This window comes from Littorina saxatilis, linkage group LG4 (assembly GCF_037325665.1).
Source record: "Littorina saxatilis isolate snail1 linkage group LG4, US_GU_Lsax_2.0, whole genome shotgun sequence".
Taxonomy (NCBI): Eukaryota; Metazoa; Mollusca; class Gastropoda; order Littorinimorpha; family Littorinidae; genus Littorina; species Littorina saxatilis.
Window position 1 is genome coordinate 2,434,872 of NC_090248.1, and position 17,302 is coordinate 2,452,173.

Sequence of the window (17,302 nt, forward strand, 5' to 3'; positions counted from 1 at the left end):
GTAAGGTTCATGTAAAATTCTCTTTGATGTCTAGCTTATAAATGTGAGCCAGCCGCGAGCATCACCACATCTTCACAGTTTGTAATCACAGACCCATTTAGTTACGAATTTTGCGCTGGTGTTTCTCCTCTGAAGTGGGCAGCAATATTTAAAAGTCTAAAGCAGCTGTTCCATTTAGAGGGTAGTTTTAGGCTTAAAAACCATAGTTTTGGTTGAGGGGGAGAGGATTTGGGAGGTCTTTATTCGCTGCGCAGCTAAATTTCCCCTGTGTTCCCTGCCAACGCGCGATTTAGAGCCATTTTGAAAAAAATATTAAAAATCAACAACACAAGATAACCTTACATACCTTATGTTTTTGCAAAGTTTGAAACTTACTCTTTTAGAAAATATATGAAACATTTGAAAGTACATACCTTTTGTTGTCTTCATATCCACGCAAAATATCCAATTTGAAGCAAAACAAAAAAACTTTCTACGTCATGGGTTCATCATACACAATGTCATGATCGACACTTTCATTGCCCGAATCATCACCCAAATGATCGTCCATTGGCACAAAATCGTCACCAGAATCTAAAATATCATCTCCACTATCATCATCACTGAGGTCAAGATCAGAACCGTACTGAATAACACGTTCTAGCACTCTTTTCAAGTTACTACGTCTCAGCAGAACGATCCGCCATCTTGGAAAAGTCAAAACACGTGGGTCGCACACCGTCAACAAAATTTTTATTAATCCCAACAATTTAAGGGAAGGAACTGTTTACAGTGAATGGTACCACTGTAGACAGATAGAAGTTCATTGCAGGGGTTGTTTCCCTTGGTCAGCAGGACCGTTTACACCGTTAAAAATTCGTGATATCCGTCGGAACTCAAGTGCCGGCACGCAGCCAACGCTAAACACAGGTGTCGGAATTCCAGTTCCGACGCGCAGCGAATGAGTTAAATGTATTTCAAATTATGGTGCTCTGGTGCATTTGTGAAACGTTTTCAAAGAGAAAAGAACACTATAGTGGAAGAAGAAGAAGAAGAAGAAGAAGAAGAAGAAGAAGAAGAAGAACAAGAAGAACAAGAACAAGAACAAGAAGACCACCAACACCATTACCAATAACAACAACACAGAACTGTAATAGGACCACAGCTTCACTCAATAGTATTAGCTTCCAATTAACACTCGCTCAAACAAGCGAATAAGATAACACACTGACCACCAAAGACAGGCAGGCAAATAAATAGACAGACAGACAGACACACACAGGCACAGGCACAGACACACACACACACTCACGCACACACACACACACACACACACACACACACACACACACACACACACGCACAGACAGACACACACACACATACACACACACACACACACACACACACACACACACACACACACACACACACACACACACACACACACACACATTGATTGAAACACGACGCAGGTTCACATACATAGACAGACATTAGCGACATACAGACAGACGCACAGACAGACAGACAGCCAGGCACGTTATAATACAGTGTATCTGACTATTTGTATTCTGTACGCGATCATCCGCTGTACGAAGTAGAACGGACATCGCCAACTAACGCAGGAGAAAAAGCACAGCCCATGATACATCCACCCAAACATTTCCGTTTGGGTAGCTACCTCTTCATACATTCTTATTGGCGCCTGAGCTCCTGAATTTGCCGGACGGGCATGAATTCGCAGAATATCACCGGTGCCAGGAATTCTCACCACTCACAGATAATTGTCAGTTTCACTTTATCAATTTTGCCCCAGTCTTCGCGAAAGATTGGTGCAAATTGGACTACACGGAAATAACGCAAAAGAATAGTGCATTTTCCACCTCTGTCAAAGTGAACTGTTTTGTAGTATGGTGTATAATTATGGAAAAGGGAGGGTACTCGATTATAGTAGTATGCTGGTTTTTTTGGGTAAGGGAGGTCACTGAGTGATTGCAGTATTTTTATTTGGTGGGGTGCTGAGTTATATTTTGTATTGTGTTTCTGACCAAGGGCAAGGGAGGTCACTGGATTATTGTTGTATGGTGTAGTAAAGGGAGGCTACCGCCGTCCAAAAGAAAACTAGAGGGCTATTCTATTTCTTCTTTGTTTCGGGTTATTCTGGCAGATATGATTGTCTTTTCTTGTAATCTTCATGAATAACATCATGTTTTTACAGAGAACTGTAGAAGTGGATCATGCCAATCAATGCATTAACATTTATAATGACCGCCATAAAAAGATTTCTATTGGATAATTACTTGTACAAGAGAGAGAGAGAGAGAGAGAGAGAGAGAGAGAGAGAGAGAGAGAGAGAGAGAGAGAGAGAGAGAGAGAGAGAGAGAGAGAGAGAGAGAGAGAGAGAGAGCTCGTATTCATTTCTCCGGAGTGCAAGAATATGACTCATACTAATGATAAATGGTTAAGGCTGCATCATATACAGCAACTGACCGTGAAAATCGTATTACGTACCCACAATCCCTGTCTGACGTGAAACGAATGACGTATCTGTGCAGACAACGACAGAAGCAACTCGATTCCAGCAGCGCACGAGATCTCGTTCTATATCTCGTCTCGTTAACCTTCCCCTTCAACGATAAGTCAATCACGGACAACCCTGGCAGTAAATAGAGTCTCGGCTAGCCCAGAAAAATGATGGACGTCTTATAATATTAACTCAAAAGAGACTCATTTTGCAGAAGTGATTGGGTGTATTTAAAGACACAGCCCTTCCACAGTAAACGATTAGTGTCATCTTCTCATATCTCTGTCCAGGCTGGGACTTCACCATTGGCATTGCAAATTCAAAGTCCTAAAGGGTAAAGGTTGTCCTTGTTTGAGTCCGAAGTCGACTTCTCGAAGTCTATATTTTTCAGCTTCGTGCAGCCAACTTCGCGTTGTAGATTTCGCGAAGCAAACTTTGTCCAATGAATTTAAGGCTTTGACGATTGTGCTCACCGTCTCAGACCCTTTCAGCAGACCCTTTCTCCACTTGGACTCATACCAACACTCATCAGCCTGAGTGCTGTCTGTATAGAGAGGGATTGTTTCAATAATTCAATTTCGTTACGGACACCAGTGGAATGTGTGTAACACATTTTATGGAGAAATTCCCACTCTGCCTGAAGAGTGCCCAGACTGTTGATTGTTTTTAATGAATCAATCTTTTAGCGGTCCGAGTGACAGTCACTGGAATTAAATCATGACAACATTCTCATTCTGCAAAGAGAGCTCCCAGACTGTTGCTGTTTGGATGTGTCCAAGTATAAGCCAGCTCTGCAATGGCGCGTCCAATTGTTCACATTGGAAGGTCTAGCTGTGTCTTTGAACGGGATCCCTTTCGTACAGCTGATTGGGTGTGCCCAGTCAGGCGTGACGAGAGTGCCTTTGATCACTCAAGTTCTGCCTCTGCCTTCTCTCTGCTGAAGATGAAAGGCGGTGGATATTGTATACATGTGCTAGTTATGGCTCTGTCTCTGCACTGGTCCGACTTTATTTGCCTTCACTGTGTAATCTGGATGAACTTCGTGGATGGAATTGACTTGGATGTTGTCGTCATCCTTTTTACATTTAGTCAAGTGTATGATTGTGTAGAGCGATTCAGAGGACACTACTGGGCTGATCTTCATGAAACTGTACATGAGAGTTCCTGAGTATGATATCCCCAGACTTATTTGTCCGTGTTTTTGATAAATGTCTTTGATGACGTCATATCCGGCTTTTTGTAAAAGTTGAGGCGGCACTGTCACGCCCTCATGTTTTAACCAATTTTGTTGAAATTTTAGTCAAGCAATCTTCGACGAAGGCCGGACTTTGGTATTGCATTTCAGCTTTGTTCAGCAAACCTAATTGATGAGTTTGCTAATTAAGGTTGTCATTAAAATCAAATGTTCACAAAGAGATTCAAAATTGAATGCATCGTATTCTTTTGTGATTAGTTTTGTTAGAAGATTTAAAGTAGCGACTGTAAAAGAATATGAGTTTCATCAAAACCTTCTTCGTATTTCTCCTACCGTTGACCGTGATAAAATGTGAATCGTTTTTAGACAAGGCCGTGAACAAAACAGACAATAAGATCGATGCGGAACTACTTTGGCGTGACTCCCTTGGGCATTCGAGACAACAAAGAAACAAACAAAGAAACAAAGAAAAATACAGTGCTCTTGACAGGGCTCCCCACGGACGCCCCTCATAGTGCGTCCCGGGACCCCCACTTTTAAATTTTAGAGGGTCCATGGACCCCCACTGCAGTATTTTAGAGGGTCCCAAGGGTCCAAAAGCCGAAAAGTCCCAGTGTTCTTATAAAACATTGTGGTCACGTATAGTGTACTGCGAAGCGTCGATTGCAGTCTGAAAATGGTATCTCTGGTACGCACGATAAAGGAAATTTAGTGCGTCCTCGGACCCGCTCTTTTAAAATCTAGTGCGTCCAGGGACCCCCTCCATATATTTCTAGTACGTGTTTTAGGCTTCTAGTGCGTATAGGACGCAGGGACGCGCGCTATGGGGAGCCCTGACTCGTTCTTCTTCTCCACACTCACCCCCCCCCCCCCACTACCCCCTCTTCCTTTGTCGCCCGACGTCCACGTTGTTGTGGTCATTTACAAGAGTGTAAACATGTATCGATCTCGTGTCGTCGGGTCTTGTGTCATTTGTCAGTGTCAGGGTGCGTGTTCTGTTCGTCCTTTTTGTGAAGGAAAATCCACCTGCTGGCTTCTGTTTCAATCACAGTGTTAAGTGCAAAGGAATGAGGTTCCACACACAGTTGTTGCTTCTTCTTCTTCGGCGTTCCAGGATTTTTGGCCTCAGGTCAGACTTCAAGTTTTGTAGCTTGAATAAAGCTGGTGGTCAGGATCAGGGAGTCTTTGGTGCCCCAGAGTTGCTCCTGCAGTGTGGCACCTTGGGGCCAGTGACCTGTTCTGGCTTCCTGGTGGAGCGGGCAGGTCTGCAGGATGTGCTCCGGGGTCTGTGGGCCTTTTTCACAGTTGTTGCAATTTCTATGGCGAAAAACTGCAACTTAAGCTGATATTGAGCAAGACAAAAATACAAGTTTAACTATTTTTAATCTTTTTCTAATCTTTAACTTGAGCTATTATTGTGCAGACATGCTTGAGAGATGAGAAAAGTCTTTGCAAATGCGCTTGAGACTAGTTGCAAAATATGCAAGATTAAAAGAATCAACAAATGTATTTGAAATCAAACAAAACACGGAAGAGTAGCAAGATGTAAGACCTATTTTCAGTTTTTTATTTTTAATAGTGTATGAATTCAATCTACACAGTTGGAATTAATTAATGTCAACTGATTGTAATTTAAAAAATAAATGTCAAAGACAAACTCTGTTCCCCCGCTCAAGGACTTTTTAACAAATTAATATTACTCGCCTTCCGAATGATCCGACTAGGTTGTTTTTCCTGACGGACTAATGACTGGTGCTTTGAACTCGGTGAACGTGAAAAATACCTTGACGTCGGGAAATTATTTACATCTTTCTGGCGATAGCTGCGATAAAGGAGGTGGGGGGGGGGGGAGGAGGGTGAAACGGATATGAAGAGATGGGAGAGAGAGCGAGAGAGAGAGAGAGAGAGAGAGAGAGAGAGAGAGAGAGAGAGAGAGAGAGAGAGAGAGAGAGAGAGAGAGAGATGATGGGAGGTGGAGGGATGGCGGCAGTAATACATGATCAGCAAGTGTTGGCGAGTTTCTTGGCAGACGACACAGTGCTCTGGGGAGATAGTGGCAACCTTTGAAGCTCTCATTAAAATATGATTGACAGGTACACATGACATTATCGTGTGGGCATAGTTTTTATTTTTGGTTTCATCTCATCTGATTATAAATGTTTCTGTCAGTTGAACATTTTTTCCATGTGAACGTGATCTGTCTGCTAAAGTTATTTCGATGAAGAGGTGTTTCTTGTTTGTTTTGAACATGTATGTATGTTATAAAATGTTGACATTTATATTTCATTCTGACATAAATATGAGTAGCAGACACTCATGTCGTAATTAGCTTGACGCATATTTTTGGCTCACGTAAGTGTAGCCTATGCGATCGTAACTTTGTCTGTCTGTGCGTGTGTGTGTGTGTGTGTGTGTGTGTGTGTGTGTGTGTGTGTGTGTGTGTGTGTGTGTGTGTGTGTGTGTGTGTGTGTGTGTGTGTGTGCGTGTGTATGTCTGTGGTAGAAACTTTAACATTTCGTCATTTGAAGACGTCACATTATGGCGTAAGAGGCTTAGACGTCACGCGAAGGAATTACTGAAAGTCTCGGTCATTTTGGCTCATTATTTTGAGCGGGCCGAGACTAGTTGGAAGGCACTATGGCGGAAAAGAGAGTTATCTTTTCATGTCTTGGCGTCTCAAATCTTATTAGTCAGAAAGCGCATGCACGTAGTCCTCTTGTTGTTCTTGTATAGATCTAATCTCATTATTACCATCTCACTTTTTGTGTGAGTTGAAGAGTGTCATGTGAACGGTATGTCACTGCAGAAGTCTTGGTGAATAAATTCTTATTATATTTCATGTCAGTTTTGGAATGAGTTGGTTTTTTTATATATATTTTTTTGGTTTTGTTTGTTTGACCTCAGTAGCATGCAGGTTGCCACTACCGTTATTTTTTGCTATTTTTTTCACGTTCATGTATGTCCAAGCATACTTTTTTGTCTTAGAAAAGGAAACAGCTTTCTTATAGCATACCATTTTAGCTTAACAGTTTAATTGTTATTGTTTACTTTTGAAGACGTTGGTGTGTGTTGTAGACATAGAAGGGTCACGACGAAAGGCTGGGTTTGTTGAATTGAGCTAAAACGAAGAAACCATGGAACTGCAAACTTGTATCCTAAGAGATGCACAATGGGATTGGTGGATTGGTACTTTGGGATCTAGAAATTATACTATATACGTGAGAGGGACCACCCATGAGATAACATGACAATATCGTTCAATTACGCCCGCATTTAAATATTTAAAACAGCATCTCGTTTAAATCGTAAATCGTACACCACAGCAAGCCAAGTAGTATTCTCTATGAATTCAGTGGGTCTACGCCTACGATCGTCCACACAGAAACACAGACAGAAAGAAGACGGATATGTAATGGTACGCGCTTCAACATTGACGTTTCTGCAGAATAACCAACCAAAATGACCGACCATAAATATTAATAGGCCGAGAGTAGAGGTAGAATATTCATTACTTTTAGGCATAAATACTTGTTTTGCCTGGTACCCCGTTCTTATATTATTCAGCCAATAATGTAACAGGGGGGCAGGCAATTAAAAAAGCTATTGCTTCACGATCCCCCGTTCTTATATTATTCAGCCAATAACGTAACAGGGGCAGGCAATTTACGAAACTAACGCTGTGCGATCTTTTCTCTCTTTGGCTAACTCCGAACAAGAGCGACAGTTCCAGCAAATGGAGACAAGACAAACCCTGCTGTTTGCAACGAGGGCGATAGATCTATGGTCAGATTGGATTCTCCGTCAGTGGTCTTGGAGCCAGTGACCACATAGATCTGCCCACACGGACGAGACAACCCATTGTATATTTATGGCTGGAAGGACACACAAAGGCATGGACAATGCAAATGGACGCGCGAGCAGAAACATAATTATACTTCTTCTTCTGCGTTCATGGGCTGAAACTCCCCCGTACATTCGAGTTTGTTTTTTGGCACGAGTGGGTTTTTACATGTATGACCGTTTTTACCCCGCCATGTAGGCAGCCATACGCCGCTTTCGGAGGAAACAAGCTTGGTGTTTTCGTGTTTCTATAACCCACCGAACCCTTGCATAGATTACAGGATCTTTTCCTTGCGCACTTGGTCTTGTGCTTGCGTGAACACACGAAGGGGGATAAGGCACTAGCAGGTCTGCACATAAGTTGACCTGGGAGATCGGAACAATCTCCACCTTAACCCACCAGGCGCGGCCAAGATTCGAACCCACGACCTTCCGCTTTGGAGGCTGGCCTCTGATTTACTAGGCCACTGCCTATCTGTCTCTTCTGGGTTTGGCTAGCGCATTGAAGATGAAATTAAGACGTGTTTTGTTTTTCTGAAGAAACAAAGAAAGTCTATAAAAAGACAACGTGTCATGAATGTCTAGCCTTAATGCTAATCCTTGCAATGTGAATGAGAATGCATACTTCAACTGTATAATATCACGTTCTTATCAATCTCCATTTAGGGATTAGGCGACTCATAAACAAAGCTGTCCCATCAGCTTTTGATACCATGTACATTTGACATTCAAGTCTTTACCAACCTCCATAGAAAACTTACGAATAGACATTTCCAATTTTGTTTCAAACGATGCAGCTCTCGGTTAAAGAAATAGCTTCTTTCGTATACGCATCTCCCCTTTTCAGCTTCAGTACAAGAAATGCCTGGCGCAGTGGCGCCGGCGTGGTGGTAAGACGTCGGCCTCCTAATCGGGAGGTCGTGAGTTCGAATCCCGGTCGCTGCCGCCTGGTGGGTTAAGAGTGGAGATTTTTCCGATCTCCCAGGTCAACTTATGTGCAGACCTGCTAGTGACTTAACCCCCTTCGTGTGTACACGCAAGCACAAGACCAAATACGCACGGAAAAGATCCTGTAATCCATGTCGGAGTTCGGTGGGTTATGGAAACACGAAAATACCCAGCATGCCTACCCAACGAAAGCGGAGTGAAGCTGACTATGCTCTCAGAGTATAGTGTGGGGAACCCAAATGGGCAAACGAGCTCACACGTCACCAGAATTTCTGGAACGCTGAAAAAGAAGAAGAAGAAATAACTTCTTCCGTATACGCATCTCCCCTTTTCAGCTTCAGTACAAGAAATTAATGCAGCTAGCAGCAAGCCTTTTTGCACGCTACACTTGAAAGCGTGAGTGACACATAGAGGTCGAGTGTGAATGCAGCCCTGTCGTTTAGAACGCTAGCCGTTTGCCAGACTCGTGGAATCATTGAATGGACGATGTCCGAACTAGTTCCAGAAGTCTGGATCGTTAAAGGCACAGTCATTCCTGTGAAAACAATTCGGCTGACTATCTCAGATCTGACCAGGCTTCTACATGGGATCCAAGGCCATACCACCATTTGGACACCTACCAAAATTCAGAGTACCTACTGCCCTGGAGCTGTCTTTGCAGAGTGTTTTTTTTATTTATGAATGAATTTCCTAACCGATGCCCATGGAGCAATTTGAAGCACACTTGTTTGTGGCAAAGTCAATATCTCTTTAAGCAGGCTGTAAATGCCCCTTGATTCTCATACCGCCCAAGCTGATGTTAAACGGTGACGATGACAAATTGGCCCCACAGTCATTTTTACCCTCCTTCGTGGCAGCGATGCAATTTCTATCAGGTATGTGTGAAACTAGTTCCAGAGAGAAACAGGCAAAAGCCATTTTACACATCGTTAGCGGTAGACCTGCTTGATGGGTGCCAGCACTCTTAGAGGGCATGGGAAGTGTGTTTGTTTGCTAGTTTGTGGAATGTTTCTGAATTCTGTTAACCCTATCTTGAAGCCGATACACTAAATTGTTGGCCTCTTTAAAAAAGTGTTGTCGGCGTTTCAGTTTGTGAAGATTTTTGTTGAAAGAGATGAATCACTTTGCTCTCTGCATGTATGGCGTCAACAGTTCAGATGGATGCTTCATCAATTTTTATCTCTCTTGACAGATGTAAGAGATATCTCAATAAATGATCGAGCAGTGAACAGATTAGTGAACCTACCGAAGAAAGCAAAATTTTGCCCTGGCGCGCAAATGCTGTTATACTGTGGCAGTGAAGGGGTTAAGGTTGCACAATGATATTTTTTTCACGATAAGACAAGAATCGGTTCAAGTTGATTCATCTTAGTGTTTACACTCGCAGGTTTGTGTCGACATGTAGAGTGCAGGATGAAAGTAGCATGCTTGTTGTGGGGAGGGGGGAGAGGAACTCAGAACTCAGAACTCAGAACTTTATTACATAAGGATACAGGTTTTAGGCTTAGCCTAATCTTCCAACCTGTCCTTGGAACATATACAGAGAATAATTGTAAACAAAAGCAAAGACTGCGCACATACCTCATCAAAGTATTAAACTAATAAAACATCAAAATAATGGTCAAGTATAAACGTAAAAAATATTGGACTCACAAAGTCATATAAAACAAAACCAGACACAAACTGTTTTTTTAAATTTCTTAAAAAAGTACAGCAATGTATTGCCGAACAGGGCCATATACAGGCAGCTAAAGTTTCAAGAAGAAGGGGGAGGGGGACGAGGGATTACACATTCAGATTAACTACATATACAATATTTAAAAAACAAACAAACACTTAAGAGCATTGCATACATTATCCGAGTACACAATGGAAACTAAACATCAGGGGCAGTTTATAGTGTGATCAAATGTGTGTGCAACTGCCTTTTAAAGGCCTTTAAGGATGCGGATCGTTTGATTTCTATTGGCAAAGAATTCCACAGAGATGATCCTGAAAAAGCTAAGCTGGATTTATAAAGATCTATACGAGGAATTGGAGGAAGTAAATTTTGAGACCCATACCTCTTCGTAACATGTGTAAAATAGGATTGCACATAACTGGGCACATCACCATGAACTAATTTCTACATAAAGAGAGAGAGGGGGAGAGGGACAGACAAAGAGGAGTGGGAGGGGAGCATTTGTGTTGGGTGGAGGCCGCCTCTAAAGTTGAATAGCACCTTTCCACTTAAAGCCTCAGTCCATCTCGTCAAATCTGTTCGGCCCCCCATCTCAGATATGGTCAGACTTTTACAAAGGATAACACCATCCGTCCCCTCTGTCACACACACACATTGAACGCCCTGACGGCATGCTGTGCTGGGTTGACATGTTGTAATGAAATATTTTCTTAAAAAGCAACTGGTTGCTTTTACATTAGTTCATAAATAATCTGACACTGTGCATATGGAGCACCCAGGCTGTTCCTTGTTGGCATGTGACCAAGTGCAGGGATGGCCTTATTCCATGTAACACCCAGGCTGTTCAGTGTTGGTATGTGACCAAGTGCAGGGATGGCCTTATTCCAAGTAACACCCAGGCTGTTCAGTGTTGGTATGTGACCAAGTGCAGGGATGGCCTTATTCCATGTAACACCCAGGCTGTTCCTTGTTGGCATGTGACCAAGTGCAGGGATGGCCTTATTCCAAGTAAATAAACTATTCACTCGAACTTACTCCATAATTGAATGATTATTCAACTGACTTCTGACAGAATGAGTTGTAGTTTTTTTTCTCTCCACAAATCGCGTTGAACTTTGCGATCCGAAGCTTACATCGTCCAGTAAACTTGCCGCGGCGCTGAGAAACTCCGAGGGTATCATTAACTCCACTGATTCAGACTGATTGTCCGTGATCACTCTGACTGCAGGTGGTGGCACGTTCTTACTTATTAATCTGAACCGCTGATCGATCGCTTTAATTGCGTACAGCGCTCTAAGCCCGGGCTTTTCATCGATTCTGAAAGTGCAAGCGAGTCTACTTTTCTCCCCGGAGCTTTCAATCTCATCTCCCCTCTCCTTCCTCCACTCAGCCCCCCCCCCCTCTCTCCAACACCAACCCCCCCCCCCCTCTCCTCGCTCAAGGCAATGACTCCTGTTTGGTGGCAGCACAAGTAATTACCGCGTGATCAACGCGGAGCCTCGCGAGACCTCAATAGCGATTTGAGGCTGCCGCTTTGCTGACTCAAATGGCCATAATAACGCCGCTGACAGGGCAAGAAATCCCTCAAGTGTCCAACTTGTCAAAAAGGGCAATCAGCAGGAAAGTTTACCTCGCGTGTCACAAGGAGAGATTGAGACGAAGCGAAGATTGCGCCGCGCAAGTTTAGAAAGTTGGAAAGCTTAAAGGTCATGCCTTCGCGACTTGTGCGCCGCCTGGTGGTTACAGTTCGACTCAAGGGAAATAAGTGCGTGTTGAAGAGAGATCACTCTCATTCTTACATCGTTGTTTGGGGATTTGCTTATGACGTCTGGGATGTGACGATGGCTTTTTTTCGTTTTGGCAGAAATCTTTCTTTCTCAGTGGTGGTTATTTTTCTCAATTGTGTGTTCCTCATTTTTTTGATTTTTGTGTTGTGTTACCACATATCAGTAGATGTTGCAGAACTATTTCCTCGGTGACAAGTAGCAAGTTGTGTTCTGTGGCATGGACATTGAGACTGATCACTCTGATAAATGGAGATAGTCATATTGTCAAAAAAAGAGAGAAACGAACAGCAACAACTAACGAATAAAAACACCACACAAACATGGCATTAATTCACTTGTCATTCCTTAGAGGTACAGCCTCCCTTCACATTCCTAAAGATTTCAGATATTTTTTTTTAGGAAAGATGACAAGAAACAGAATGTAGACCCCCACATAGCATAAAAGTCGTTGGTAACAGGCCTGGTCGCAGAAAGAGAGACAGACAGACAGACAGACAGACAGACAGACGTAAACAGATAGACATGCATACAGACACAGACACACATACGGATACGTACACATATACACATAGCTACCCCCCCTCCCCCCCCCCCACACACACGCGTAAACACACACCCCCGCCCCCATCCCCATCCCCCCCTCCACCCTTGGACACATGTAAGCAAGTGGTTGCGTAGAATGAAGGTATCCATTGTGAAGCCCACTGCGCTATAAATGGACGTGCCTGTTTAAGTGTCTCTGGGTGATTGAGTGAGGCTGGTAGGGTCAGAGTAATCGATACTGTTGGATCATGAGCAATGAGGTTCCGTCATAACATTTATAGTTAAAGACACAGTCCTTTCTGTCCTTCGACTGAACATCTTAGACGTGCCTACCACGTGACTACCACGTGACTACCACGTGACATGGGATGAGGACACCCTTCCTCTACTTAGACACAAACCAAACACAATTGATTTGGTGTCTGTGCAGGCTTTAGGGACTTTAGATCAATTCATCTCGCAACTGACACTAGTGCCAATCACCGTCATTAATTCGTACGGACGTAGAAGAAATGTTCACTCTTCTTACTCAACTCTCATTCATTGCTGTATATCATTAATTCCGGTCATCTTTGAATGCTGAGTCTCAAGCAATCTGATAAACCCACACCATCACGCTATAGTCGCTATAAAGCGGTGTCATGTTGCACTTGTATTTCCGGAGTCAGCCGAGTGTTTCCGAAGAGGTCGATATTGGTGCCGAGACTTCTCCGGTCCCAACGACTTTTCACCGACATCGATCTTCGCCGAGACAGTCTCGACGTGTAAATCAAGCGCTCCCACTTGCGCGTTGTCTGTAAATCAAGTCTTCCCGGTGGTATGCTTTCTTGGATTTGGAAAGGAGAGACATTTTTCTTTCGTTGTGTGTGTGTGTGTGTGTGTGTGTGTGTGTGTGTGTGTGTGTGTACGTACGTACGTGCGAGCGTGCCGCGTGCGTGCGTGCGTGTGTGTGTTTGTGTGTGTGTGTGTGTGTGTGTGTGTGTGTGTGTGTGTGTGTGTGTGTGCGTACGTGTGTGCGTGCGTGCGTGTGCACCAAGGGTAAAGTAATGAGTTTCCGATTACTTTCGGGTTTTCACATTTGCAAATCAGATTATATTTTTCTGGAAATACCCTCTCGTCGCGTTTACACGATAAAGACTGCATGCGCATCTAAAAATCTCATCAGACAAACTAGCATCCTACCGTAAGAAAGATACTCGAGTACAAGCAAAGCGTATAGGAATAATGATACGAACCAGACCCTTTCAGCACAACTTGAAGGGTACTTGGAAAAGGTCGGTATTGGATGTTTGGATGTTTTAAGAGCGTGATCGTAGAAAGCTTTGAGAACGACTCCCTCGGTGCGGATGTTAAAACAGTAATAATCAGGATGGCCGTTTTGGTGCAAATAGGTCACACGACACAGCCACTTAAAGATACACTTACCCTGATTTTATACTCTTCACGGGCGTTTAGAGCTGCAACTGTTTTAAATAATGAGTTACAGTCTGTGGTGTTATCAACAGACCAGCTGACATGCTAGTACCAAAGTCGCCATTGTCGTCGTCGTCATCCTCCTTATCTTCATCATCATCGTCATCGTCATCATCGTCATCATCATCATCATCATCATCATCATCATCATCATCATCATCATCATCATCACCATCACCATCATCATCATCATCATCATCATCATCATCATCATCATCATCATCATCATCGTCATCGTCGTCATCATCATATTCATCTTCATCATCATATCTCTGTGCATCTTCCTCCTTCCCCCCCCTCCTCCTCTTCGTCGTCGTCATTATCTTTGTGGATTTCGTCTGTTGTGTGAGAAAATGTCTTTTCTCCCCAGTACAATCTGGCCATCCGCTGTGTGTGTTACAGGGTACAGGGACTATGTCCACAAACCGGACTTCTTCGTCGTACTGCTGCACTGCACTGACCAAGATGACCAGGAGATCAGAGATGCCAGTAAGTAGTGCGCTCTGTCTGTCTGTCTGTATGTGTGTCTGTGTGTCTGTGTGTCTATCTATCTGTCTGTCTGCGCCAAGATATCTTTGGACTGCCCCAGACGGAAAACACAACATGCTCACTTGCATTAGTCAGACAAGAATTGTTTTTGATAACTATTTGTTTCGTTTCATATTCCAGGCGAGCAATTAACACAGTCATCATTAAACTAGGGCTTTGCCAATATTGACACAGGCAATAATAAGCTTAGAGCACTAAAATCCGGCTTCATGCCAGCTTTAACCGATTTTTGACAGGTAGCTAAGTAGACGTAGTGACGAAAGAAAAATTAAAAGAATTTGAGAGTAGCGAAGAGAACATTATAACCAATTAGGATGCCAAGAAATAGACGTATTCCGGAAATAACTCTGTCAGACTTGTTAGGCCACAAAAAAAATAGGTCTGTTTACGGTAACATAGGGTGAAAAAATAGGGTCGGTAGGTCGGCTTTTTATTTTATTTTTTTTTTCCATTTTTTTTCTCTTTTTTTTTCTCCCCTCTCTATGATGTTTCACAGTTCATTTCTTCTCATCAATCCCTGTTTTTGCCCAACATAACTATAAACAGTACTTTGAGCTTACCTCCCTTCTGTCGTCTGCTGTTTGAGCGCAAACAGCTCTATTTTGGATGCGGTTTTTTTTTCAGACGATCCAAAAAAAAGATTAGGGTCGGGCCTAAAAACTAGGGTCGGTCGGGTTACCGTAAACAGACCTATTTTTTTTGGCCTTACCGGTTGTGGAAAAGTTGCACTGCTTCGAAACCGTGTGGCGAATATGCATGGTCGCGCATTACTGGTTGGGAGGGATGAAGGCAGCAACCGATCATAGCGAGTCCCATGACATATACGGTATTTTATGGGAACGTTTAATTACTTGACAAGACAATACATGTAACTTGACAAGACAATAACTTGACAAGACAATAACTTGACAAAACAATAACTTGACAAGACAATAACTTGACAAGACATTAACTTGACAAAACAATAACTTGACAAGACAATAACTTGACAAGACAATAACTTGACAAGACAATAACTTGACAAAACAATAACTTGACAAGACAATAACTTGACAAGACAATAACTTGACAAGACAATAACTTGACAAGACAATAACTTGACAAGACAATAACTTGACAAGACAATAACTTGACAAGACAATAACTTGACAAAACAATAACTTAACTTGACAAGACAAGACAATAACTTGACAAGACAATAACTTGACAAGACAATTGCTTGACAAGACAATAACTTGACAAAACAATAACTTAACTTGACAAGACAAGACAATAACTTGACAAGACAATAACTTGACAAGACAATAACTTGACAAGACAATAACTTGACAAGACAATAACTTGACAAAACAATAACTTGACAAGACAATAACTTGACAAGACAATAACTTGACAAGACAATAACTTGACAAGACAATAACTTGACAAGACAATAACTTGACAAGACAATAACTTGACAAGACAATAACTTGACAAGACAATAACTTGACAAAACAATAACTTGACAAGACAATAACTTGACAAGACAATAACTTGACAAGACAATAACTTGACAAGACAATAACTTTTTATTTTGTCAAAATTAAACGTTCCGATAATATACCTTTCTTGTTTTTTGATTCTGAATTTCGGAACTTTGGCAGTCTATTTATTTTTGGATTTTCAATTACATGTATTATATTTTCAAAAGAAAAGGGCATCATATTGAGCGGACTGTACATAGCTTATTTAAATCGGAGGTTACTATTAATTGTGACGCCATCATCGTTTGCCTTCACCTCGATGGAAAGTTTGCGTTTTCCTCGCTGTTTTGAAATGGGGGCAACTCTACAACAGACTATACAAATCCCGATAGAGTTATTTCCCATCGTCGTTAATTCCCAATTTGAAGCGTTGAATAAGCGTACGTCTGCGACCTGAGTCTCCCTATCCGCCATTTGCGTTCTTCCCGTGGCTGGCCTTTCTCGATATTTACGTTCCCTTACCGTCACTTTACAGAATAAATCGGCAGTTACGGCGTCTTAGAGTCTGTGGAAATATTGCACCCATGTTGTGAAGATTGCAAACTGCCCTCTGGAGATTTGAAGCAGCGTGTACGTACCTACGAAGTTATTCTAAGACTGGCTTTTTTTGGACAGGCAGTTTTGGGTGGCTGGCTTAACAGTATCGCCCCGTATTGTTCTCTGCCTTAGAATTACCACTGTAAGCTTTTAACTTGTTGGTTCTTAATATTAGTCTATATGTTTAGCAGGTATTGTAGAAATGGATGTACACAATAGTTTCTAGAATTCAATTTTCAGTATTGACAATGTTTATTCCTTTATTTTTCCTTAAATGAGTCCTGTACATTTTTGAATGATTCTTCCACTCGCCTGGTACTTTTCAGGAACGTCAAGAAAATGATAGACGCGAAGTGAGAAACAAATGCAGATATACCTTAAAACGAATACACACATTTCTATCTTCTTATTTTTCAGAATGAAAAGAGGATCTGCTGTATCCGTTTTACAGTTCTTGAATAATGCCAGGCGTACGAGCAAATACGAAATCGGGGAACATGTTTATTGAAAAACAGCTATATCAATATTTGATTGATGAATGATATTTCTCCAATTTATGGCAACATTTTCCGTGCGATGAAGTCACAGCCCCACAATAAATCACACTCTACAGCTTCCTAGAGACACAGCTAAAAAATGTCATCGTTGGCTTTCCATATTTCACGGCTCCATTCCTTCCGTTCGGTGTAATATTTGTTTTATGGAAATGCCGTAATATAT

General features: G+C 42.3%; 1 protein-coding gene across 2 annotated transcripts in view; it reads left to right on the forward strand.

The window, feature by feature from the left end:
- Positions 1–17,302, forward strand: part of LOC138963780 (putative universal stress protein SSP1056) — a 94,229-nt gene that overhangs the window by 66,815 nt on the left and 10,112 nt on the right. For both annotated transcript variants that reach the window (XM_070335634.1, XM_070335635.1), the window contains one exon: positions 14,376–14,462. In XM_070335634.1, the coding sequence (XP_070191735.1) occupies positions 14,376–14,462 (87 nt within the window). The remainder of the gene's footprint in view (positions 1–14,375; positions 14,463–17,302) is intronic.